Source organism: Humulus lupulus, chromosome 5 (assembly GCF_963169125.1).
Source record: "Humulus lupulus chromosome 5, drHumLupu1.1, whole genome shotgun sequence".
NCBI classification, from domain to species: Eukaryota; Viridiplantae; Streptophyta; class Magnoliopsida; order Rosales; family Cannabaceae; genus Humulus; species Humulus lupulus.
The window spans coordinates 119,976,554-120,003,397 of record NC_084797.1 but is presented as its reverse complement, the minus strand read 5'-3'; the positions used below and the strand labels follow the sequence as shown (position 1 = coordinate 120,003,397).

Below are 26,844 nucleotides of genomic sequence, written 5' to 3'. Positions count from 1 at the left end.
CATATGCCTACCAGACATTGGAAAAATCTCGCTGCCTAGATTTTTTGTTTTTTGGGTTTTCAAAAATAACATTTTGGTTGCTTACAATACTGATTGGTTACCTTTTCATAAAAAGCTTCATTTTTAGGTAATATTATTTCATATACATTTTTATTACCTCCAAAACCTATTATTGTAAAAGTTACCATATGTCTTATTGTCAAAGAATATTCTTTAGTGTACTACATATTAACTAAGTGTTTACCGAGTTTTTCGGAAACGAATACTAACAGAATAATAAAAAGATAAGAACTGTAGAAATGCTGAAATGTAACTAAACAAACAGTGTTTTTACGTGGTTCAGGCGTTAACAAGCCCTAGTCCACGAGTCGATGTTATTATACTTGGAAAAGGTTACAGTAAGATGGCTGGTGCACAAGAACTTCACACACTCACAGTGTTTCTCTCGGGTTCTCTTGAAGAAGATGAAGCAAGAGAGATTTTAGTAGAGTTTTTGCTATGTGATTTGCTGGTCGTCCCTCTTCTTGTAAAATGAAGGGGTCTTTATAGCTAGGGTTTCGGATTAGGGTTTTTCTCTACGTACATGAGTCTTATTTACACCAGCCATAAATAGGGGATACAATTACTGTAGTAGCATGGCTACAAGACTCTATGTGGGTATATTTACGTGAAAGTATGGGGAACACACAAAGTCAGCCGTCTTTTCCAAGTTGTCAGCGGAACAGTAGGCGAAAAGGTACCCTTAGGCGTGCTGGGATGTGTGCGGCTTTGACCTGACGGGCGTTTCAGGCGGGATCCTGTGTCAGACGGATATCATTCCAAATATTCCTTCTCCCGGACTCGACCGTTCGGTTTTGTTCTGTGCGAGGCACGGAACTGTTTCCGCGGAGACCACTCGAAGAGCCTTTCCTGGAAGGGGCTTCCCCGAGGGGTATCCTTCGGGAGTCCGGGAGAGTCGACGAGTTTCCGTGTTGTGCTTGCTTGGAAGAGTAATCCGGACACTAAACAGGAGAGGCGAAGCCTTTCTGTCCATCCGCGAGCTCTGGTCACCTACCGTGAAAGACATCGATAATTCTGCTTCCCCGAGGACATCAATCTAAACGCTATCCGGAAATCTGGATAACACTAAGCATAAAAGAAACTTAGAAGTTACTTTTAAATTATTCCAAAAAGTACACATTTTGGTAACTCTTATATAACTAAATTAAAAAGCAACTCTGAAGTTACTTAAACACAACACAAAATAACTCATTCCGAGTATTCAAGATACCTTTTGATTTTTTTTTATTAACCATGCATAAAAGAAACTTGGAAGTTACTTTTTAAACACAATAATAAACCACTCATCCCAATCATCTTCTCCAGCAACAGCAAGATATGTCGGCCATATACCAAAATGACCATCTCAAAAATTAGGTTGCGATGGTACAACCCCCGGGGCTCGTGGTTGTCGGAGTTCGTCGGAAAATTGAGTCAAAGTCGCAACTCCGACGACTTTGACCAGCAAGTGCGACCTTCTCCAGCGATGAATGGCGGTAGATCTTTGGACCGTGAGATCGTCGACAGCTTATCTTCCCTCTCGTCCAGGGTGTGTAACAGTAAGGTGGTCGGAATGTTGACGACTAAACTTGAAGAGAGAGAAAGAAAAATGAGTGGGTGTATTATTTTTTCAAGTATGGCAAAAACGTTATTATTGTAAATAAAAGTTTATACATGATTTTCGGAATAGAAGTTTGAGGATGTAAATTCATCAAAATTATTGGTGTTAGGCATGTTGCCTTGCCGCAAGTGGCGCCCAAGATGCTTCCTAGGTTTTGGTTTTCTTTAATGCGTCCTAGGTTTTGGTCTTCTTTAATGCGTTTCTCTTTGCTAGTTGTGGTAGTTTTAATTTTAGCTTTTGCTAATAATGGTATTTATCACTTTTGTCAAGGCCTTGAGGAATTTGGCCTATGCCAATATTCTGGTAAAATATTTACTTTTCATACCAATTGTTAAGATTCGACACTCCCAATTTGGGTCACCAATTAAAAACAGCTCACCAAATATTGTTTCTGCATGTAGGGTAATTTGGCATTATGTCTATCGTTGATTAATCATTGTAAACTCCATTGTTGGTAATTTATTTTTGAAATCTGCATTTGTTTTTAGAGCATTTCAAATATGTATTGGAGTTTGTTCTATTTTAACCAACTAATGAAATTTTTATTTTTCCTCAAAAAGAAATCACGAGGGAAAAAAAAACGAAGAAACAATTAAATGGAAACATCTCTTTGTGAAGTTTGTTTTAAAGGGAAATTACATTTTACACGTGATTTTTAATAGAGTTTGCAAAAATATGATTTTTTTCAAAATAAAAATAATCTATAATTTCTTTTTAAGAATTTGTACTTTTATGGGTTTATTTTCACATATTTTTGTATAAAAGTTGGTTTATGTCATAGTTTTACTCTTATTCAAGTTTTATTAATTTGGAAGGGTATGTTTGTAATTTTATTATTATTTTTTTAGTTTATTTGATTTTTTATATTAATTTTATATAAATATTTTTATATTAAATTTTTTTTGTTGTTGTTTTGCATTTTTTTTTTTTTTGTAATATGAATTGTGTTTATCATTTTTTTATTTATTATAAGCATTTTTTTCTTTTTTTTTAGATTGTACGTTTTTTTTTTCAAAGCCTGGGTAAAGTAACCAGTTACCTTATTGATTTTTCACAGATATGTAAAAAAAATCTTAGAACTAGGTTAAATAACATGTATCAGGAGGGGTAACCAGTTACCCTAAAAGGAGTAATCTTCTGCCATAAGAGGGGTAACCAGTTACCATACAAGGGGTGATGAGTTACTTATATTAAATATGAGAAGAAACATTAAATTTGAAGGAAAATAAAAGACATGATCTGATCTTATAACCCATAAATATACACACATATCAGAACGTGGGGGTAACCGGTTACCATAAAGAATCCAAAAATAGGGGTGTTCATAAAACCGCCCACATCGCACAAACCGCCCACACCACACCGCAATTTGCAGTTTAGAACCCTTCGCGGTGCGGTTGCGGTTTGTATTTTTGCCAAACCACGCGATGCGGTGTGGTTTTAAATTTTATAAATGCGGTTCAAACCACACTGCACCGCGTCATTATATATATTAACTTTTTTATATTATTTTTTTTCAATTTTACTACATTTGAAGTTAATGCATAAATATTTATATAGTATAATATAATACACAATATCTAGAAAGAAATATAATGTTTCATAGGATGCTAACACATTCTACTTCAATCTAAAGATATTCATCCTTAATTAAAATAATATTTACTTTTATATTACATTTTTTATTTGTTATTAGTTTGTTATATTTTTATTGTTTTGTTTAAAGTTTATTAGCTTGTTGTACATATTTTGTTAAACACTCTATGTTTATGAGATTTATTATGAATCTTTCTTAATTATAATATTTAATTGTTAAATTATTTGGCGATAGACATAAACCGCCAAAACCGCACCACACCGCATTTTTGCGGTACGGTTTATGCAGTTTGAGGTCTATGCAGTGCGAGTTACGGTTTGAAAAATTACTCAAACCGCATATGCGGTGCGGTCCAAAAAATTAGAGAAAAACCGCACCAACCACACCACGAACACCCCTACCCAGAAATATACACATATCAAAACGTTAAGGTAACCAATTACCTATTACAGATTTAAGGATAGGAAAAAAAAAACTCAAAAATATACACACATACCATAACGTAAAGGTAATCAGTTACCATAAAAAACGTAGAAATATAAACACATATCAGAACGTAAAAGTAACCAGTTACCTATTGCAAAAGATAGGAAAAAAAACATATAAAAAACCAAGAGTTTTTTATCTGTAACTCAAGAAAAAAAAGTAAATCTGTAATAATACAAGTAATTGTTTACCTAAACTTAAAAACTTAAAATAATTTACTAGTTCCAGATCTAAAAAAAAAGTTTAGACCTATAAAAAAAATCTGATCTGAAAATTGAACATGGCTAGAATTGAATTGATTTCTAGAGAAAATGGGAAAGTGGTGGTTGATCCGAACTTAAGATGGCACCGGAGCTTGAACAAATTTGCACCGGGGCTAGAGGAGATTTGCATCAGGCAAAGGTGAAAGGGATTTGCTGGCTGGGTTTTAAGAGGAGGGCTTGTGCATGGGTTTTGAGAGAGAGTTTGAGAGGAGTTTAATTTGATTTTAAATTTTATTGTGTTTCTCATACTTTATTTTTTTTCAAGTACAATCATTATATATTTTCTCGTACAAATTAGAAAAAATATAGTCACCAAAGAGTGATGGCATAAAAGCCACATTTTTTAAAAATTCCCTTGTTTTAATAGCAAAAATTACATTTAACTTGAAAAATGAATATACAACCGTGCAGGGATATTTAACTGTCTAGCTAATATAATTCTAATGTAGTGAATAATGAACTTACTACCAAAGAAAAAGAAAAAAGAAGTGCGCTATTTACATGCCATTTGCAGTTTAGAGCAACAAGAATCTAACTAATGCCATGAATAACTAATTCATTAGCAAATAAAAACGATATTTACATGCCATGCGCCGTTTTAAGCTTTTTCCCCAACAAGTTAGTGCGCATTCTCAGATACCCAATTGGACACCATACTCTCATCCACAGGTTTCGGGCCCCCACAAGATCTTGACACAGATTCAAAAAGCTTTTCAATTTCTGGTGCACACCTAATGAAACCTCGGTTCCAGAAGTTGTACCTTGGATTCTGTAAGGTAAGAAAACAAAGATACACAATCAAAACAAGGACTTGCACAAAACAGAAATTTGCAGCCAAAATATTTTCCATGGGAGAAGAGGGTCACCTTAATAAGCTCAATAAATGTAATAAGAAGACCCCAAGGATGAGGCCGGTTAACAATTAAACGTTCCAACAAGACTCTTGTAATTTGCTCCTGGATAATTTCCTGTAAATAGCAATACTTTAATTAAGCAATTAAAGACTACTAATAAGTTAGCTGCAAAATCAAATCAGTTATAATGATATTAAAATGTTCTCACCTGATTGGACTCGGCAAACAAGTAAAGAAGGATGAAAGAAAAGTAATGTGTATGAGTGTTTGGATAGCGGAGTTGGTTAGCCACCGCATTTAGGAATAGATAGCGTCCTTCAGTATCTAGGTCCACTATTAGAGCCTGGAATATATCTAAGGCAGCACCCACCAAGAATACAGCAAGTGGAACATTTTGGCTGCTTTGTGCATGAGAAGTTCTAGCCTGAAGCTGCTGGATGGCCTGACAAATGAAACCCAAAAAGCAGTATTGTGAACATTCACTGTTTAATAAGCCGTTGATAGAACATATTTTGTTCCAAGACAAATTAACTAAATGTTTGTTATCCCTTATCTTCGGAAAAAGCACAGTATCTTATTTACATACTCAACAAGAAATCCACGCACAGTAAAATGAGTATATTTTCAATTTTAAAAGGAAACTGAAAACATGGGTAAAATTTATCCATCCTAACGTGACAATAAGGGGTGAAATTGGCATAGAAACAAGTACCTGCATGCCAACATAAAGCACAAGGGAGTTGATCAAGGGTACATTATAATTGGTGCCAGCTGCAGCAACTTCACTGGGTGGAAGGAGCAACTTCTGTTTCAGATCAGTCAAAAATGAGGAACCTTGCCTTGTCTGCTAAGATAAATTAAACAAGAGTTACATTGGGTAAAAGTTCAGACAAATTGAAGATAAGTAGTAAGAGGGGAGAGAGAGGGTACCAATTTTTTTAACTGAAAATAAATAAAGAAAGAAAATAGAAAAATGGAGGAAAAAAAATTGCAGTAGAGGTACCCATGGCAAAAATAACTGTATGAATAAATTTTTCTCCCCAGACTAATATGGACATTATAATGCAAAACAAAATACCTTGAGATACTCATCCACATCAGTCTTCATCTGCTTTGCCTTTAAAGCTGCATCAACCTCCGATAGAATGCGAGGAGATTGGCTGATTTCTGCAAGCAAATCAATCTGCAGACATAATAGAAAACAGCTACCTAAGAATCTGCATCATTAATTTAAAGGAAAATGCTGCAAGTAAATACATATAACCACCACCACCACCTTTAAGTTAGGAGTAGATGGATCTGGCAGCCTCATATTGCGGGGAAATGCACTTAGAATAATATTTCTCATTTGAATGCAGCTTGGAGGAATAACATCACAGAAGGTAAAATGATAATCACACAAAAACTCGGGGAAATCATGAAGCAGCACTAGCAACACCCTAAGTGTGCCTTTATACAGAAAATGAACCTGCACAACAATTTAAAAAGTAAATATAATAAGAAGAAAACCATATGGCAAAGCATAAATAAAAATGGTATAATCAAGACAGACCGGAACTCCAAGTTCGGCATTTCTCAAGAATGGCTCCATGAATTGGAACAAGTCTACCAGCAATCGTTGGATATAGGGCCAACCCTTCTGACCATTCCCTGTCAGCATTTTTGGCATGAAACTCCTGTGGCTCACCAACTCAAGCCATGCAAAGCTGAAAAAGCATTTCAATCAGAATAGGGAAGACTTCGTTCTTTTTCCTTTTGGAAAAAATTTAATGGTTTACAAGGAATTTGTGTATGAAAGACAAATAGGGATTCTAGAATAACAGGTTTTATGAAGAAAAAAAATACAATCCCAACCCCTGACTAAATCGGAGAACAGTACTCCTTCACAAACTAAATGTACAAGGAATACCACGCTGATTTTACACAATTCACTAGATCTTAACTGATATAAACTGCAACAAAGTCATCCTAAATAACAAAATTTGATGATTGTACTATATTCACAATATATTAATCTATATTAACCGACATATCTAAACAAAAAAAATCATGTAATAACCTGAATGCAGGAACTTTAAGAGGCTGCAAAGCATGAAATGCATTTGCAAATGCTGTCAAAATCTGCAGCAGAAAAATGTAGGTTAAAGATGAAAAGCAAACAATAATCATTTGCAATGCAAGTGATCTCTGATAAACAAACCATAGACAGACCTGAAAGTTTGCACCATCTACAAGGGGGTCTATGGAGCCAAGATCCTGAAGCCAATTGATAAACAATCTAAAATATGGTCTTGGATTAAAAGATGATTTCTTCTCTTCAGCATCTTTTTGAATGAATCTGACGGTAACTGCCAGAATCTGCCAAACAGTACGCATGTCAAACAACAGAAAAATGATAATTTAATAATACTCTGAACTCAATAATCAATTCTTCTCACCTTAGACAGGAGAAATGGTTTATTGGTTCCCTGCTGCAAGAGGAAAACATTTAGTTTGGATTCATATCTTATTGAACAGAAATAAAAGACATTGGAAATGTGTAAGGTGAGTGGAATGCCTACTAACCTTCAGAATTGAAAAGACAATTTTTGCATAGATATCAATGGCAAGGAAAGACAAACTCTGCCCTTGAAGAGGTGCTTGCAATGTGCCTGAATTAATTACCTCAGAAGATAGGCAATGTGCAACAGAAAGTTCCTAAAAAAGAAAAAAAGATGAGGCTATGGCTCTTATCAAAATCAATAAATCATAACTAGCCTTTCCAAAGAAAGAGATCTCACAGTAAGGAGGCGAAAAAATCTCTCTGTTACATCATCCCCCTTCAGCAATCCATTTTGATGCAACTGTAAAATGTAATGCGCACAAGCTGCATCATTTGCACCAGGAAGTTCACAAATCCGGTACCACTCTGCAAACAGCCTCGAAACCTAGAAATTACACAAAAAGAAAAGTATTAGAAATGACTTTCATGTGTATACATGGCATATAAATGTTTTCATATTGATATCCACGAATTAATGTGCACTAGCGAGTAACTCTGCTCTACCAAGTCAGACAAACCCTAAACTGCTCCCTCCCCACCCCCTACCCCTACCAGGAAAAGATAATAATATCAAAAGTATATATACTATTATTATTAATAAAAACAATAAAAAAAAATCATCTTCCCAGAAAAGAGAAAAGGGAATCCGCAAACTTTTAATTAAAATACCAAAACGCACAATGAATAATGAGAATCTCTCTAAGGTTTGCATATTGCATATTCCCATATAACACAATCAACTTCAACCGCTATTCTGAGAGTAACAGTATATACAAGAATATATTCTATCCTCATTTTAGTGCTATTATCCATCTAAAAATCAAAAATTCAGTTTTCATCAAAGGTGAATGTTACCTGATCGATCAACATATGAAAGTTTTAACAAAATTTTGCATCATAAAGAACATACTTGGAACATAGTCATGATACCTGCTCACGGAAACCAGCAGGATCTGGTTCAACAGACTCTACACTACTCAAGTCTTCCCTACTCGCCACAGGGAGACCAGGAGCCTGTGTAACAAAATACAAATTTGAATAAAAGGATCATTGAAATAGGTTACACAGAAAGAAAATATTATACTAAGATGTCTCTACTGACTTTCTTGTCTCTAGATTGTCGAGCCTTGTCATCCTTCCCAACATTAACACCAGAAGAAACAGCCACATTTGCAGAAGGATTCTTGACCATCTCAACCAACTGTTGCAATGACTCGGGTGACCCAGGCTTTGAAGCAAGCTGTGTTTCAGAATGATAAGCAACTGTGTTTATACATTAATATGTAAGGCCTTTCATTCATAAAAAGCTAAACTAGTACAAACCTTTGCTAATGCCTCTACAAGATTATGAAGTTCCGAAATTACTTTTGATTCTTCCACTGCCAATATTTGAAGAAGCGAAATAGCAAAATCCGTTGCAGCCTCTGCATGGTTAACACACTTAGTAGTATTTCTAAATGCAAGGAATAAAAGGAAATCAAAACATAATCTTCTACATACTATTCCTCCCTCCATCAATAAGTTTTGCCATATGCACATTATACTCTGCAAGGTTTAACAATTCACTGCGGATAAGGCCAACAGTGATATCTTTGTTAAACTTTCGCTCCTCATCAGAATAAATCACCTGCACGAAGTTGAAAAGTATTAGATCACTACACCCAGAATGTCACACCTTATAACAACAGAAGTGGATACAAGCAAAAATATTATTAGCAAGCTCATCAACTAAAGAACAACGAAAATTCCAGTCTTTTTGCCAACCAAAAAAGCTGAAGACATTGCAAAAAGGATTAAAATTAAAGAGATCCACAAAACTTCTTGCCAACATAAAATCATCTGGAGAGAAAATCTATGGTAAACCCACAATAATTAATAAAACATGATTCAAGGTTGAATGAGCATACCCAACTAGTGAGCTCCTTGACAACTAGCTTGCACACATCACGAATAGCAGTAAGGATCGTGAGATGAGCACCAACATGAACATGGTTTGAAGCGTTTTCATATAAACCCTTGAAAACCTGTACCAACATTTGGCACAATCTCAAGATATTAACATGTTGGGGCCAAACAAATGACAAATCATCATCCCTTAGGAATGAGTTAGCTAACATCACTAATTAGCCTTCAATGCAACCAAAAACATTGAGGTTATCACTTAAAGTAGAAAGACGAAAAAGGTTCTTACAGAAAGTACTGCTGTACTACTAACCTTTTGAGCTACAGCTAAGGCAGCCTCATCGCGACTTACACATTTAAGTATGATCTCAGGAACTTCAGTAACAACTCCCTGAAAACATGTCCCCAAAAAAATGGATGTAAATCACGCCTAATGCAAAGTTTATATGTGTAAAAAGTCAAACAGAAAACACAGTTACATAAATAATAATAATAATTAAAAAAAAAAAAAGAAGACATGGTATTGAAAGATTACAACACATTGAATGGAACCTTCAAAATGACATTTTGTACAGTACATAATAAAAAAAATATTTTTCAAAAAATACCTGAATTTCTGCTTCTCTAGCTTCATTTGTTATCAAAGATTCAAGCTGAAACAATCAGAAAGAGAGTCAGCAGCTAAGTTATATAAAATTCTCAATGGTAAAACAGAATTCATGTGCAAGAACAATAAGTTCACTTTCATACCAGGACCCAAGAATATTGAAATGCATTGCTTAAGGCCAGAGTTTTACATAAGGCCATAAAAATTGGAAGTTATGGCAACTTAGAAAACATATTTGCCACATTTCAGATAAATAAAAAATAAAATCCTTCCTTTATGTCCAAAGACGAACATAAACAATCACAATGCCATTGCCAAATAAACGTTAAGCAAACCAACCAGCCTTAGATAAACAATGGTTCCATAAAATGACAAATATAGGGGGACAAAAAAACATGCAGAACCTTTTGTGAAACAATCTGGTATTTATCCAATGCGTCCCTCGTACTAAGTGAAGGTTCTGATAAGCTACTTGCAAGACGCTCACCAGCAGCAGGTGAAGGCAATGGCTGCGAAGAAGCTCCAGATTCCTAGTAAGAAATTAAAAGCTTTTGAAGCTTAATTTTCAGAACCAGAAAAAGCTCAATTTCAACATCAATATGTGTGCATCTAACCTTAGCAGCATCAGTGGAATCCACTGAATGTAACTCGGGCGGAGCAGAAACATTAGCAAATGAACCAACAACAGGATCACTTTCAGAACTATGTTGAGTAACAGCATCAGCCACACCAACATGCAATGAAGAAGCACTGAGAATTCCAAAAATTAAGAATTAATAACTTGAAAAAGGAAGAAACATATTTCCGCTGAAATAAGATCAGAACCAATCCTCGGTACAATCTCCTGATCTTGTTTTGCACACTAAGTCTGGCTCGTTCACCGAAGGAAACTTTTAGAGAAAAGTTAGAAGATGGTGGATATTACAAACCTAAGATGCAGGGCTGAATTAGAATCAATAGCCTCGTCCGGCGGACGGGAGACAGATTCAAATCCAGTGCTTCCGGATGCAGAAGAATAGGCTGGATTAAGTTGTGTTGACGCTGTACCATAAGCACCAGCTAGACCAGCATTTGCAGAGACACCAGCTAGACCAGCATTTGCAGAAGCACCAGCAGGAACAGCATGCGAACTCTGACTAGATTGATTTTGCAAAGGAAGCCGGACAAAGTCCTAGAAAAATAACAGAATACAAGATCTGAATACTTTAAGAACAATTTCATAATAAAAGGACTGTACTAAGTACATAAGTCGGCAAGTGCTAACCTCATATACTCTCTGTTGAGAAAGTGACAAATGACCAGGTTTAGGACGAAGAGACTCTGGCACAACACCCATAGATCCTTGCGTATACACGTTAGCATCAAAAAAGGTGGGACCAACCCCTTCTCTATGCTTCCTTCTCAATGAAAGTTGTTGATTTATTTCCCCATCAATGCTTTGTATGGCCTACACATACAGGCACAATCAGCATAAAGACCATATGAAGCCACACCAGTGGATGACATTCAAGTTATAAAGAATTATCAGTAAGAATATTTGCTTCATCATAAATCATCAATTACTCGGCCAATATATTTATATATATATATGTATATATTAAGAGAATAGAGAGACAGAAGTGGAAACTTCTAATTTTAAAGTGAAGTTTAATTGTTGTTTGGACTCAGCGCAATGGTAACATAAGAATTTGAATTACAATGATAAAAAAGTTGGTTTCAATACAGAACAGAAGCACCTAATACATGACAAACGGTGACAAGACAAGATTTGGGATGGATTCTATAATTGAACGGCTAAAGATACTCATGTGCATGTCAAGGAATAAAATATTGGTGTCTATGGAAATAGACATTATAATTTTATAGAAATATGGGAGATATTTTCGATATCTATGGAAATTTTCAAAAAATTTACTAATATCACAAATATTTATTTAAAAATACAAAATTCTTGATAAAACTTATAGAAATAAAATAAAATTAAACAATATGACAATAATATATAACAACATGATAAATTAAACATTAGTTATATATTATGACATCGTTAAAAAGTTGAATAGAGTTTCTTTTTTTCTTTCCAATGAAGAAGAGTATAAAAAAAATAGATAGAAGTTGTTCTTTATGTATATAGAAATTACCAATAGAAAAACATTGATTCAATATAAATAAATATTTTTGTTAAAAAAATTATAAATAAATATTTATTTAAACATAAAAACATATAACAGATTTTTGAAAATATAACCCATCATCACGGGAATACTTAATGTACAACTTTTCTTTTCTGTTTTTTTTTTAATTTAAAAAAAAATCAAAACATACCGATATTTCTGCATGTATCTACGATAATAGACTCAAGTTTAACAATAATTGCACCGACAACCAATAATATCGAATTTCCATCGATATTCGCTTGCATATCGTCGATAAAGCTGACAAATTTAATTTGAGGGCTACAAAAATATCGGCAACCTTGTTTTTCCGATATTTCTTCCACAAGTGAATCTCTAATGATACTTCCAGGCAATTATGATCAACAGCATCTATCAGCATCCTTTGTATACAAAAGTATGGAACAAAACTGTCTTCACATTCTCTTCAATTTATTGAAATGAAACTTCTATTGAGAATTTTTTTTCCCCTCCATGTCCATCTGTTTCCACTTATGGCTATCATTTTTCTTTAAAGCAAGAACTGAGCAAATGTCGCCAAAGGCAACTTGTCCTATAATATCACATATTGGAACAGAAAATTGTTTTTAAATATCTTATATGAACCTTACTTTATCAATATTGTGATATTACCTTAATTTACATTCCCAATGTAATAGAAATCATTATTTCCTAAATGTCCAAATGCCACATGAATATTAACAAACTTCATCAAAAGTAAACAACGTGATACTCAATTCTAAACACATGAAAACAAATTAATATATATTTATTTAGCAAAACAAACCTTATCCGTTGCAGCCTGTTCAATGACTGCACAGCCAAGATCCAAATTGTCATTGGTAACAATTTGAACTGCTTGTTCCAGAAGTTCACTAGCAAGATTCAAACCCTGAAGTGAATTCCTTAGTTGACTCAGTATGGAAGTTCGCAAGGGTTCCTGTCCATCAAACAACACATGAATAAGGAAGAAGATGTAGGGTGGAACAACAAAGAAAGAAATTCTAGGGTAAAAACAAAAAACAAATTGTTAAACAGCATAAAAATATGCAATACAAGGGAAAAAAATTTGTCCCCACATTGAAACAGAAAACCTTAAATTGGGGTAAAGAACCAAATAACTAAAAAGAAATAAATAATTTTCCAGGGTGCATAAAAAAATAAAAAAAATAAACCTTGCAAGTCACATGCGCTAGACTTCCTGCCAGACTTGCAACCATCAAGTGTGCTGCATTGAATATGCGTGTCTCATCCGATTCCATGGCATAATCCTACAAAATGCAATTAATTGATCACAGTGAAATATAAAACATGGGAAATCAGAAGGCCCCTAACGCGAAAAATATATTTAAGATAATGTAGCAGGTTACATTATACTTCCATTAATATACGAAAATGGCATTAGGCTAGGCATCTCTAGAACAATCAGAAGTAAGAGACGTCATTCGGACGTTGCTGCGTATTTGATAAAGAAAAACAAAAAGCGAACCAAGATCCGTGATACGAAAACCAAAATCACAATGAGGAAGAAAAAATTATTGTGATGTGAGTATTATTATTTGCATCATGGTGTTGCTGCGTCTTGAAATCCTAATTGCCGAAAACATGATGAAAATATCAAGCATAATACAACGAAAAAGACGTTGGGCTGTGGCTAAAACAATGAGAAGTAAAAACATTCATTTGAACAATATTAAGCCAAGACAAAAGGACTTGTCACAAAGTAACAAAGAACATAGAATAAGCCAGTAAACATAGATGATCAAATTCAACAGTGAAAGTTCCAAACTACAAAACAAGCCTCCTTAATCAACAATCATGTAAGTCACCATATCAAGATGAATCAACCAACCTTTAAAACAAGCTCCTTAGTTGTTTGAGTAGCTATAGAAACACTACGTTGAACAATACTAGATACTATCTCTTTGATAGCTCTATCCATTGCAATTGGAACAACTCTGCAAAATACAAGACAGATAAGTGTTAACACCAAAGTAATTTAACCACTATACCCATAAAAAAGGGTGGTCATCATAGCACCTCTGAAAATGCAGGTGCAGGCCCAATGCACTGAGCTTCTGGTTGATGATCACATGAGTTCCAATGTTAGGTACTGGTGTGGGAAGCTACAAACAGATGAACCAGAGACATGAAAGTTCTGATTAATGATTCAATCTACTTGATCTTCACATACTAAAGCAATATAAACGAGAGAAGAAGGCGAGCAAAAAGGGGTGCAGGATACCTGACTAACAGAGAATGGTGACTGAGAAGGAGTAGCTTGTAACAGTCCTTGTGCAGATGGAAGCTGATCAGACAATCCTAAAGCTGCCAGCTTATCATCCTCCATTAATGTACCAGAAGAAAGATGTAGAGGAGCAGCATACTAGACCAGAAAAACAAATAATAAAGCATTAGAAGATTAAACAGAAGAACCCAAAAAAAAGTCATTGTTGGCAAAACCCCCTCAAAAGAATTATCAAGAAAAACCAACCTGAGATAATAAATGTGTATGTCCAGCAGAATTAGATGAAGGAGCAACCTCAAGTGGTAGCTCAACTTGATTTAGTGGAGACATTAGGGTTGATTTAACTTCAGCAACCATTTGAGGTTGGGATGCTCCAACATCTTTATTAGAAAAATCAGGATTTCCTTCAATTTCTCTCTTGCGATCCTTCAGAAGAGCGGTTGGTGTTATCTCCTTCAAATCCACGCTAAGGTTCTTGAATAGAACCTGAAACAGAAAATTAACATAATTAATTAAACAGGGTCGCCCTTATGGCAGGTCATTTCCCAACTCTATAATGCACATACACAAGCACACACATGACCAACTATGGGTCAGAGAAACTACAACAAGAATACATACCTCAATGTCAAATTTCAGATTCATTTTCAAGTTTGGCATCGAATAAATTTCAGCAAGTAATCCAAGAATGCCCATAGTCCAGGGATTGGGAGGCTGATATGCTAGACTGCTTTGGCATGGTTCAAGAACCTGCAAGTGGCGAAACATTAACCCCACAGCACCTAACTCAGAACAGCAGCATGATTAGAAAATATATATACCTTTGATGTAAATGGTATTACTGCAATCATCAACCCCTTCTCATATGCCTGGGAAGACAGTGAACATGGGTAACTGGTATAACAAAAAAATAATAAAACAAAACAAGAAGAAGAGGGGGAGAGAGAGAGAGGAGTGGGGGGGGTGGGCACACAGATAGAAAGACAATTGAGAATATTAGTACCTCTATAATCAAAGATTTGGGATCTATTTCACGAGCCCGTAAAACTTGGTTTCTTCCTATTGTCAACTTTCCAAGCCAGCTTCCTAAATTTTTTAATAATGAACGCTCTTCTGAACTTGATTTTATAAGCTCTGACCCCAAAAGAACCTGAATTGTACAAAGATGTTAAATTCCACATCAAACAAGGAAAACTAAATGCATATGCATCAATATTAGACTTGTAAGACATAACCTTGCAGTTCTCATAAGTGGCTTGAATAATCTCTTTATTCAAGGCCTTTGCATTCACTTTGTCCAGGAATTTCAAGTACAAATCATGAAAATTAGGCTCAATACTTGCCCTGTCAAAATGGTTTCAAGAAATTTAATAAACTTTTGGCCATGGAATATATATCGAAGTTTAATTTCCAGAATCAACTGATGCAGCGATGACAAAATATACCAGGGCTTTATTTCGCATAATCATAATCTATTAGGAAATTCAAGTATTATGTTTTACATGTGCATGTTATTTCAAAAAGTCTAACCTTTTCATAACCATATATTGCGCAAACCAGGGATAGTACTGCTCTTTCAATATGTCAATGAATTCCTTTGATTTAGCTTCAAGATTAGCAGCAGAAATATTATTAATTATAAATGAGATCTTGTCCTGAACCTCTGATGCTGGAGCCTGTAGACAACACAGGACTTTATTTCAGATTAAGAAAGCACACATTATCGAAACAAAATAGACTCGTATTTTCTTGTCATGTTCACTGTCCAGTGTCCAAAACTCCCAAATGTTGATGGGTCTGCATACAACATCTGCCATATAATCTTATGCAATACCATGTCGACTAGCAAATTTTTCACATTGAAACTTCAATTTCTTCAGAGAGCCAAAATTTATAGGAACATGTATATTTTTCAACAAATTATAAATTGAAGCTAAAATGCATGCAACGGAGAAAGTTTCAATAAAATCTTAAGAAGGGTATGCAATCTTAAAAAGCTAAATTAGGCAAAGTTAGAGAAAGACTATCTATCTATGCAACACAATATGACCCAACTTTTATAATAGACTGTCATGAAATTAAATACCTCAATAGGAGTATCTCTCTTCTCTGCAGCAGCAACTAATGTTTCAATGTTCAGAGCTGAGCCAAACCCTGTACGAGATGATGTGTAAGAAAGATACCCATGCAAAGAATGAATACAAGAGAATGACAAAAAAGGGGGAAAATTACTTGTGGAAGTAACTCCTCTTGTAGGACGAATGAATCCGGGGGAAGAAGAAAGCATTGCCGGAGCACTAATTGCATTATGTAACTACAGTTTTTCAATAACATGACGTTTGGGTTAGACGCTAGGTGACTACATGAAGCCAAGAGTCTGTACTAGAGAATACTTTTTATATAATCAAAGCTTACTTTCTGAACACCACTAGCTTCACCAATAGGAGCACCTGACGTTTGCCCAACCGAAGATAAAGGTGGTTTGTCATTGGATGAAGCCACAGAGACCTTATGACGGTCATCGAAAGAGCTTTCATGTCTTTGTTGAAGCTGCAGAGAAGAAGAGAGTTGCTGCCCAGAGTGAATGGTACCAGGGACATTCAACTGTAACAACAACCCAAAATTGTGTTAGGCATTTCATTTTGACCTCATGTTTTTTAAAACGTGTTTGATTTTCCTTTTCAACTAACAGTAGGAATAAAACTGAATTGTGATTCAACTGCAAAAAATAAAAACAAATAAAAAAAGGTGCATGGACACTGGACAGGCATGCTAAAAAAAAAGGCGACAAAATGTCTCTAGTGCCACAAGCAATGGCACTACCTATATGATGATTACACACATAAAATTATTGACTAGAAAGGCCTTTTTTATTATTAATACTATAGAAATAGTGATAATGAAATATGTGAAGCAAAAAATCAAACTAGTAGCATGAGCTTAGTGATAGAAACCCGAGTAAATTAGTGCATGAAGCAAATTGCTCATGTTCAAACCATGTCAATAAACAAAAAGTCATTATGCTATAATATATTGATGCACATTTAAGAAGGAAAGTGAAATAATCATTTAATGGAAAAGAAAACAACGGAAATGGCGTTCATCCTCTGTGCCCATTTAGCCAAATTATATGCATGGCACAAGACAAAAAGCAGGAATCACCACTTACATCCATATGTCCTGATGCCACTTGATATGGACCATGGTGATGAGCAGAAGCCTGGTTGCCCCCTTCAGAGTCTGAATGGCCTGATGAAATCCTAGCAAGAGCCTGTTCAATGAAAGTAACTAGCTCTAAATGAGTACTGCGTAGATGGGAAATCTGTAAGATATGATTGCAGTATTGCGGCCACTCTATAAGGCGATCCACAAACTGCTCCAAAGCCTTGGTACCAAACACAAACATCTGCATGTGAAGAGAGTGAAAAGCATAAGTAAAATTAAAATACCAAGTGAATGAAAGAAATTTAATAATAGAGACAAACTTTTGAATCTGCAGGTTTGCGCAATGCATCCAGAACACCACGAAGAGCAATCCCAAGTGGAAGATGAGTTACAAGTTGGTGTTTGATAACAGAGCCTGGCAAATCACCAGCATCAGAGTAAACCAGTAAGGGTATGTAGAATTTATATCAATACAGAAGACAGTTGCCATATTTCCAATGAAAATGAAATGTGATTGGCTTGAGTACATAGTTCTGAAATGTTAATTCAACAGTCAATTCTTTAAAGGAGTATTAATGCCAGTTTTCATTTCACATACGTAAAAATAAATGAAGTTTTTTTTCTTCAAAGACAATTTGATGATTGCATGAAATGCATGATTACAAAAGGTTTGCATATCTAATAGAAACTTAAAAAATCCTTGATTTTTTAAGATCATGCTCTAGAGATCAAAAATAAAGAAGACAGAGCAAGTAAAATGACAAACCAATCAATTATTGCTGTTTCAACCACTAAATAACAATGTCTTCTATCAATACAGCAAGAAATTAGTGTCTATTTTGCATTACCTTTTTTACTTTAAAATCAAAATAAATGAAAAGCAAAAGTCATTTACCATAAAATCAAGGGAAATTATACGAGTTTCCATATAAGTGCTACAAACTCACCAAAAAGAATGGCAGCAATCTTTAATTGCTTTTCAGGATACTTTGGAAAGAACCTGTACTCCTCAAACAGATTTGCGATCATGCACTCAAAAATTAAGTTCTTCCTGTAAGTTTGAGCAACATAGTCATCTGTTACTTCTCAAGATATATACAAGAACAATGGTAGGTCATATCAACATATCAGGAAAATTCTTCGTCAATAAAATGATCTTCTAACAAATGGTTACAATCAAAAAATAAAACATGTGCCAGACAGAGGAAACATAGCTGGCATTATATTTTCTTAAAATCTTTACTATTTAGATCAATGTTGCACACCTTGAAATCGATGTAATATTGAAAGATAAGTGATAATTCCTCCTCGAGGAAGTACAATTAAAAAAATTGGTAATTAGAAGGTTTGAAGTTAGAACGCAAGCAAACAACACAATTATTCATATGTCAGCCCAAGGCACAATAAAACATCTATCATATGATCGCAATACTTTAAAATCAAAGATAAAATAAAATTTTAGTAATATTGTGATTTCAAAAGCTTATAAACAACAAAAGTCAATTTTTCATAATACCACAAGTATTAACTAATACGGAATTCAAGCAGCTAAAAGTTGTACCTATTTACAGAGGATTCTTTGAAGCGGGCTAACATCTGCACCATTTCAACAATGGTCAAATTACCAGAAAACATCTGATGGAAGTAAGAGTTGGCTTCAGCTTCAATGTCATCAGCATATCCATCAGTTGATGAATCAGCAGTTCCACCATTTTGAAGTCTTGGATTAGAATCGACAATTGATACATCCACCCTTTCCAGTTCCTCAGAAAGTTGGCAAGAAGTGATCAATCCAGCATGAGCTTTAAGGACCTATTGTCAAAAATTAAAACAATGAAATCAACAAAATTACAGGGAAGACTATAGTATTAAAAGAAAAGTTGTATCCCGATTGCAGTACCTTCAAGAAGGAACTAGTAGCATCCGCACAAAGATTGGAGATGGCACCAGAATGTTGGAAAGGTCTGGTGGAAAAATCATGTGATCCACCAAACTGGATCTCCTTTAAGAACTTGAGGCACTCCTACAAAGTTTTCGTACACTTGGCTCATATGATGCATGATATTTATATATATACATATATATATAAAGAACAAAACAAAATCATTATTTCCCCATTGCACTGTGCAAAGAGTAGCCAGGTAAGAGCCAATCAAATCTTACCTCAAAGAAAATATCTTTGTATGTATTCAAATTACTACTCAGCCAATTTTCAAGGTCTACAAGCTCCTTTCTAGAAGCAAGGGCTGCCAACTTGATACTAAATGAAGAAGGAGTAAAATCTAGTACAGGTGACAATATCTGCAAGCCAAAATAATAATAAAATATTTTTAAAATTTAGGCCCCAACAAAAATGAAAAAAAAAAATCAAGCACCAAAGACGGGGAAAAAGCACCATACCAACAAAACAGCAATATACCACATGCAGTAGCAAAAAGATATCAAGAAGTAGTTTACTCTAAACTTACCTTCAGCTCTTGGCAAAGGTCCAATATTTTTGTAATAATGTCTACATCACATTTGTGAGTGTCAGCAAATCCCCGCAACACCAATTTGGAATTTACATGCCAAAGATGAAGAATTATGCTACTAGCCATGGAATTCTTCACTATGGTAGGAAATACAATCGTAGACACTTCATGTTGGAGCAGGTTATATGCAGTCTGCAATTAATTGAAAATTATTAAACATCAAAATAATGTACCATTAATAGATTAACTGTTAAAAGCAAAGACAAATATAAAGGTATCAGTACATTTATTTGTGCGATTCCAAGAAGCAAGACTTCAGGACAGTGTTGAAGAGGATAATCAAGCATTGATCGAACAGTAGAAGCATGACCTCTCTCAGATAGTTGACACAATACGTCCAATAGGTCAAGGCATAACCATGCATGATTTGCATGTCCAACTTGAAAATTGGGTCCAATATTCTCCTGAAAATATAACAGTAGTTCATAGTCATTACAACTGTCAAGCAAAGATTACACAAGGGAAGCATGCTAAATATAGGATCTTACCAGCTGTCTTGCAGAATGAGAAAAGCTAAATACTTCAGGTGGTGCTGATACAGCATATTTAAGAAATGATAATTGACCCTCAGTATTCTTCCAAACAAACCCACAAATAGCATGTAGTGGGAATGGCTCCTGCACACCTCAAATCATAAACTCAGAACCAGTACATATCTCTCACTTTTTGCACTAAAGATCCGCATGACATGCAACTTTAATCACATACCTGGGACACGCGCTTATATACAGACATAAAGAAGGATAATGCCTCCTGATTATGAATATAGAATCCCTCGTGATCCAAATTTTCAATAACATGTATCCAGTTGGTACTAGGTGCCTGTGTTCAGCATGCAAATTTAAGAAATAAGTATGTCTTCTCATCACTGCCTCAAGGTTTAAGAAAAATATAATCAGCATAAGAAAACATGTAAAACTTACGAGTTGCTTGATAGTATCTATAAGGACATCGATATTCCAACTATTCAACAAAGGCAGTTCAGACAAAGTGTTGCAACCAAGAGCCATGCCAAATGTTGGAAATGTGTTCTGGCTGTCCTCAAGACCAGCATGGGAGCAGGTTATAGTTCCAAGTATCTTAGAAATAGTGATCTCATTGAGCGGTAAGAAAAGGGATAAAATCTCCTTGCACTGGGATGCATCAACTGTGCATCCATAACCTAGCTCCTTCATAATATCTCCCAAACTCATTTCCTTCTCCATTTCAGCCAAAATGGCATCAAAATCATTATCTTCACCCTCATGCAACATATCCATATTCCTATTTAAAGAAAAGTAAGAGCTACTAAGTATAGGATATTACATATATTTAAGAGACAAAACGAAGAAATAGATTAGTCTTATAACCAAAAAAACTCAAGTACATAAGACAATCAAACTAAAAACAGTACTTCAAAAAATTGGCCTCTCGCTGTTCATCTGAAACAGATGGAGTCAGAACAAATTGTGAGACATCTTTCGGCTGCACCAAAGATAACATCTGTATAAACGAATCTACATGCTTGGAGAGACCCTCAGACTGCTGGAGGAACAAAATGATATTCAAAATTTGCTCAGAAGAAGTAAGTGCGACAGGATTTGCACATAACTCTTCAATCTGAGCCATACAAAAGTTCTTGCCTATAAAACGAAAATATTGTTAAATTCTTAACAGATGATTCAAACATTCAACTGGACTTAACAACTGAAACTCACCACATATCCTGGTGTCAAAGTTTTCGGAATCAGACAAAGCAAGACCAATGCAAATGTTTTCTGACACGGACAGGTGCAATGCATTTGAGAAATTCTCAAGTATTGCTTCACTGATCTCTGAATTTCTTAGTGACTCACAAAACACCGTACTAAAATTAGGTCTATCCAGAAGACATTTGAAAATTGCAGCTACAACCAATTCCAGGGTCGCATTCTTCGCGTCTGTCCTGTATCTATTCAGATGATCCAGGCACGTTTGGAGCAGCAAAATGCTTCCCTCAGTTTCATTTTCAACGAACTACACAGAACCATACATAAATTAATGTCGATATAATAAATCTTCAACTCAAAATTTTAAGACTGCCTTACTAAAAGAACCCCAAATATTAACTAAAATTAAACCATAAAATGCTAATGCCTGGTAGAATGAATCTTTTTCGTCTTTAACAAGATGAGCGTAAAATAAATCAATTAAAATAAAAACACCCAAGAAAATACAGGAAAAATGACATTTTGAAAAAAATAAATAAAAAGATACGCAGTGAACACAACGATGGATATATATACATATATATAAATTTAAATAGAGACAGTGGAAGTGAGATTAGTGGTACCTGGGAGAGTTCCTGAATAACAGAGTCGGCATTTGCTTCGGTGAGGCTTTGAAGGAGAAAGCGAATCTGATTGGCAGTAGTTGACGAAAATTTCAGCATTGCAACGACAAAGCGAATAGATTAGGGTTTTCGAACAGGAGAGGAAAAAAAAGAGATTGCAGGAGCGAGAGAGAGCGAGATTCTACGGAAGGGCGAGATTGGACAACGATGGTGAATTTGAGGGGAAAATCGGTTTAGACGAAGAAAGGGGGACTTTGAGAGAGATTTTGGAGACTCGACGAGGTGAGAATTGGATGAGTGAGAATCGGCTTCGAAATGCCAGTGCCTATTATACTCGAACTTTTGGCATTGGACTACCTGCGGGTTACCTTAGTAGACAGGTGTCAGTTTTTTAATGGGATCGAGCAAGAAGCCTCAAAATAGAAGCAATTTGGATAAAAGAGAACTAAAGGTTATGATTGTAAAAAAAATTTTTTGAATTTTTTAAACATAAAAATAGAAATATTTTTTTTATATTTTTATTTTTAAAAAATAAAAATATGTTTATAACTATTTTTGTTTTTAAAAACAAAAAATAATAAATGCATTTGAAAACTTTTATAAAATAAAGTGCTGATTTGAAAAAAGAAAATATTAAAAAAGAAACTAAAAATTGAAAATGGTTTTAAAAAAATTGAAAGTGAAAATTTTCTATTCTCAAAATTTGATAACTTTTATTTTTATTTTTTGTTTAATAATATAAAATAAGGTGTTGATTTGAATAATAGAATATTAAAAAAGAAACTAAAAGTTGAAAATGGTTTTAAAAATATTGAAAGTGAAAATTTTCTATTTTCAAAATTTAATAAATTTTGTTTAAAATTTAAAAAAATAATAAATAAAAATAAAGTTATCAAATACTATTTTATGTTTAATTGTCAAAGTTTTAATTAATTAAATAAAAAACTATTTTTTTAATTGTTACCAAACAACACTAAAATAGATGTACAAATATAAAAATTTAGATAGGAAAAGTTTAGTGTATATGCATAAAGTGGCCTAAATATTAAAAAAAACCTCCCCATATTAGCATCATCAAAAAATGATGCTAACATTTCTAAAAATTTACAGGTGACAACGTTTTTTTCAAATTAATTACAAAAATATTGTTGGTTTTTTAATTTACGATTTTACTATAGTTTTTATACCGTATTCTTTAAATATTATAATGTGATTATATTGCCTAAGTCCTACATGTCGAAGCCTAAGCCCCCAAGTCCTAGCGCTTGTATGTGGTCACATTGCCCCATATTTTTCTCACAAGGATCGTGTCCATTCTATCAACCTTCATCATTTTCTTTCTAACTTCTCCATTAACCTGGATATAACCTTCATCATTTCCTTTCTAACTTCTCCATTAACCTAGATATACTTCTGATTTTAGGGTATTTTTGAGTAGTGGTATCGTCTCCTGTAACTTAAAAATAAGGGTGGGTAGTTGTATACTCTTTAGTTTCTTTAAAGCTAAAATAGTCATAACCCGATTGTCATTATCTCCTTCTCCTTTGCTGAGATCTGTTACTGAAAAGAAAAAAAGAAAAGATATGTCTAAGTCTACTCGAAGTGTTTTGGAGGAAGATGATTGTGACGTCCTAGTAATCCAAGTCAGTTACATTGTGTTTAAAATAGTGCTAGACTCGTTAATCGAGTCATTTAGACTTAACACATGTAACTAAAGTTAATAAATAGGTTAGGTGTTTAAAATTTTGGTCAAAGAAGTAATACGTTTCATTTAAAAGTCTCAATTTGTACATAGAATCCCAAAAGAGAGTTTATAAACAAATACAGACATAAACAAGGTACAAAATTCGCCAACCTAAGCAGCAAAATAATCAAAACCCTGAATTCTCAAAGACATCTCGACCGTGATGGTCGAGCATGCCGCATATGTACACATCGCCCCCACAGCTCTCCAACTCATGGTTGGCCCAGCTTCGCCTTGCCCTTACATGCACCACGTAGCACCCGTGAGCCAAGGCCCAGCAAGAAAACCCAAATAAGCATAACAGATAATCAACAGAATATAAATCATTAATAGCGTGCATAACAGTTATATCAACACTCAAGCATGAATTCCATTTATTTACACGGCCATAGAGCCACACGAGTGGCTGTAGAGTCGTACAAGTGCATATCACACTCATTTCTTTCAAGCGGATGTAGAGTCGTACAAGTGCATATCGCACTCATTTCTTTCAAGCGGCTATAGATCCGTACAAGCGCATATCGCACTTCCAAGTATAAATAGATATGCCTTTCACACATAACGCAACTATGTACAAAACATTTATTCATGTTTAAACAAACATTCCCAAAGCGCGGTTATAGCCACGTTCAAAAACCAGGGCTTAAGTCCTAATCTCAATACAAGTGCAGTTTTCTTACCTCAAAACCTGAGCAAGTTAGTTAGCAATCCCGAGTGCGATCCTTTCCTCCCGAGCCTAGCGGTAACCCCTAGTCACAACATGTTAAGTAATATCCATCAAAAACTAAACCAATTAAGAGCTTCAAGACCAAGCCCTAGCCCTCCAGAACCTCAGATTCCACTAAACTGGGCAATGGAATCGTTTCCGAGCCTTCTGATTTGGTTTCTCAAAGTCCAAACCAACATATTATAAAATTCTTATTTTGCGTCGCGACCCCACAATAGGGTGAGAAGCCAAGTTGAAGTCCAGGCATTTTGTGCCGCTGCAGCCACCACTAAGGGCTGCGGTGTCCCTTTGGCCGAGAGCCTAACCATAAACTTTTCCCTATTTTGAGTCGCGCGCGGTCCGAGGGAAAACCCACGCTCGAAGGAACTCAAGCGGGTTGCGGCGCTCATCCTCAAAGCCACGACGCTACAGTGAGAAACCCATAATTGCATTTTTCAGAAATCCCAAACCAACCCCAAAATCGACCCCAAAACAGCTAGGCAGTCAACATACAACATTAACAGATTATAAACATTCCCATTTACACCTTAGAACCAACAATCAATACACTTATGGTCTAAACTCAAAGAAACTCCTCATGAACACCACTAAAGAGTAAGCAAAGGGAATTACCTTAAAATTTCGAGAATTAGATTGAGTGGTGGTCTTTATCAGCTCACAATCCTACTGATGGCTCCAATCCAACCAAAGATCTCCAACAAATGCTAGAAATGGCTCCAAGCCAACTTTGTCTTCAAAACCTCCTTGAGAGAAAACTAGAAGGGAGAGGGAGAGTTCTCAACGTAATAGGTTGTTGGGGTTTTATGCCCTAATTAAAACTAAATTTCTTTGTAATCTCATTTTATTATTAATAAAGAAAAGAAATCATTTTTTACTTGGTCAATCACTTTGCTCCAAGTTTTATTTGTTTAATATGTGTTTAGCCAAAAAAGATTTACCTGATGAAGTGGCGAGACTAGTATGCATGTGGGATGCGCGTGACTATTTAAGTGGTTACGTTCAGGTCGACCATCGACCAGAAGAGAATTCACTCGGCAGAATGCATATTTCGTAGGCGACTAGGACTGGTCGTAATATATCAGATATTTTCTAAAGATATTTGATCTTGCATTTATGTAATAATTTTAATTTCCATTATGATTGAGATACGCTTGTATTAAATGTAATCAAGGCCCATCAGCCCATAAGGAGATCCTTGAACCTATAAATAAGACTTAAAGGAATCATGAGAAGGATATTTTGGGGAGACGGAGAAATAATTATTGTTTTTATGCAATACTGTGTATCTTTTGTTGAGCTTGTGAAACTCGATAAACCATTGTTTACTGATCGCAGGTTTTCATTACATTAATAAGAATACTAAGTGGACGTAGGTCATTACCATTACTTGGGCCCGAACAACTCTAAATCTTTGTGTCATTTGTCTTCTTGGCTTGAATTCATCTTACTTTTATCGTTTTACTTGACTTCGTGTCGTTGACCAAATTGAGGGTCAACATTTTGGTGCTTTCATTGAGAGCCTAAACTCGAGACCTCCAAGAAGATTAAATGGCGAAAACAACTAGGAAAACTGGGCAAACCTCTGGTAATGCGCCAACCCAACCTCCTCCGCAAAGTGTGGTTGAGGATGAGCCACAAGTGGAATTGGAAGAGGAGGAGATTGTAACGACCCAAATTCGCTAATAAGGCTTAAGGGCCTTGATTAGTGTGCCAGGAGGGCAGGTTGGGATTTATGTGTGATTTTATGAGTTAAATGCGCGGTTATGATTTAAAGCATGTTATTTGGCTATTTGTTTAACTGAGATGCATGGCTATGTTTACTAGTATGCATGTAGGCCTGGATCGTGTTAGAAGGGCGTAATTGTAATTTTGGCCATGTTGGGCATAACTGTATTGATATGTGATAATTGTATTCGGTGAATTGTACCACGTGGGTGTGGTTTTATTATTGTGATGCACGTGCCGAGACGGTCCTAGAGAGCTGGTTAACTTAAGAGTCACAACGGGATTTCTATACCCGGCTCGGGAGGAGC

General features: G+C 35.1%; 1 protein-coding gene across 2 annotated transcripts; it reads right to left on the bottom strand.

Moving 5' to 3' along the window:
• Nucleotides 1-4,312: 4,312 nt before the first annotated feature.
• Nucleotides 4,313-22,637, bottom strand: LOC133777613 (uncharacterized). 2 transcript variants are annotated; one of them, XM_062217302.1, is made up of 51 exons: nucleotides 22,341-22,637; nucleotides 21,727-22,024; nucleotides 21,423-21,651; nucleotides 20,953-21,292; nucleotides 20,738-20,851; nucleotides 20,518-20,646; nucleotides 20,254-20,433; nucleotides 19,967-20,161; nucleotides 19,662-19,799; nucleotides 19,399-19,521; nucleotides 19,060-19,310; nucleotides 18,446-18,549; nucleotides 17,819-17,913; nucleotides 17,503-17,739; nucleotides 16,749-16,937; nucleotides 16,566-16,647; nucleotides 16,420-16,487; nucleotides 15,864-16,009; nucleotides 15,569-15,677; nucleotides 15,337-15,483; nucleotides 15,155-15,202; nucleotides 14,955-15,083; nucleotides 14,580-14,819; nucleotides 14,331-14,471; nucleotides 14,126-14,211; nucleotides 13,938-14,043; nucleotides 13,261-13,356; nucleotides 12,873-13,025; nucleotides 11,176-11,358; nucleotides 10,841-11,082; nucleotides 10,526-10,661; nucleotides 10,316-10,441; nucleotides 9,913-9,957; nucleotides 9,618-9,695; nucleotides 9,310-9,426; nucleotides 8,903-9,029; nucleotides 8,726-8,826; nucleotides 8,505-8,642; nucleotides 8,333-8,416; nucleotides 7,641-7,787; nucleotides 7,426-7,557; nucleotides 7,299-7,331; nucleotides 7,072-7,218; nucleotides 6,920-6,981; nucleotides 6,413-6,566; nucleotides 6,137-6,328; nucleotides 5,939-6,043; nucleotides 5,573-5,704; nucleotides 5,069-5,302; nucleotides 4,873-4,974; nucleotides 4,313-4,775 (listed from the first exon to the last, which is right to left on the bottom strand). In XM_062217302.1, exons 1-51 carry the CDS (start codon nucleotides 22,437-22,439, stop codon nucleotides 4,626-4,628), a joined length of 7,239 nt encoding a protein of 2,412 aa, XP_062073286.1. In that variant the 5' UTR covers nucleotides 22,440-22,637; the 3' UTR covers nucleotides 4,313-4,625. The 2 variants fall into 2 exon arrangements, with proteins under 2 accessions (XP_062073286.1, XP_062073287.1); XM_062217303.1 differs by having other exon boundaries at nucleotides 7,299-7,328.
• Between the last annotated feature and the right edge of the window lie 4,207 nt (nucleotides 22,638-26,844).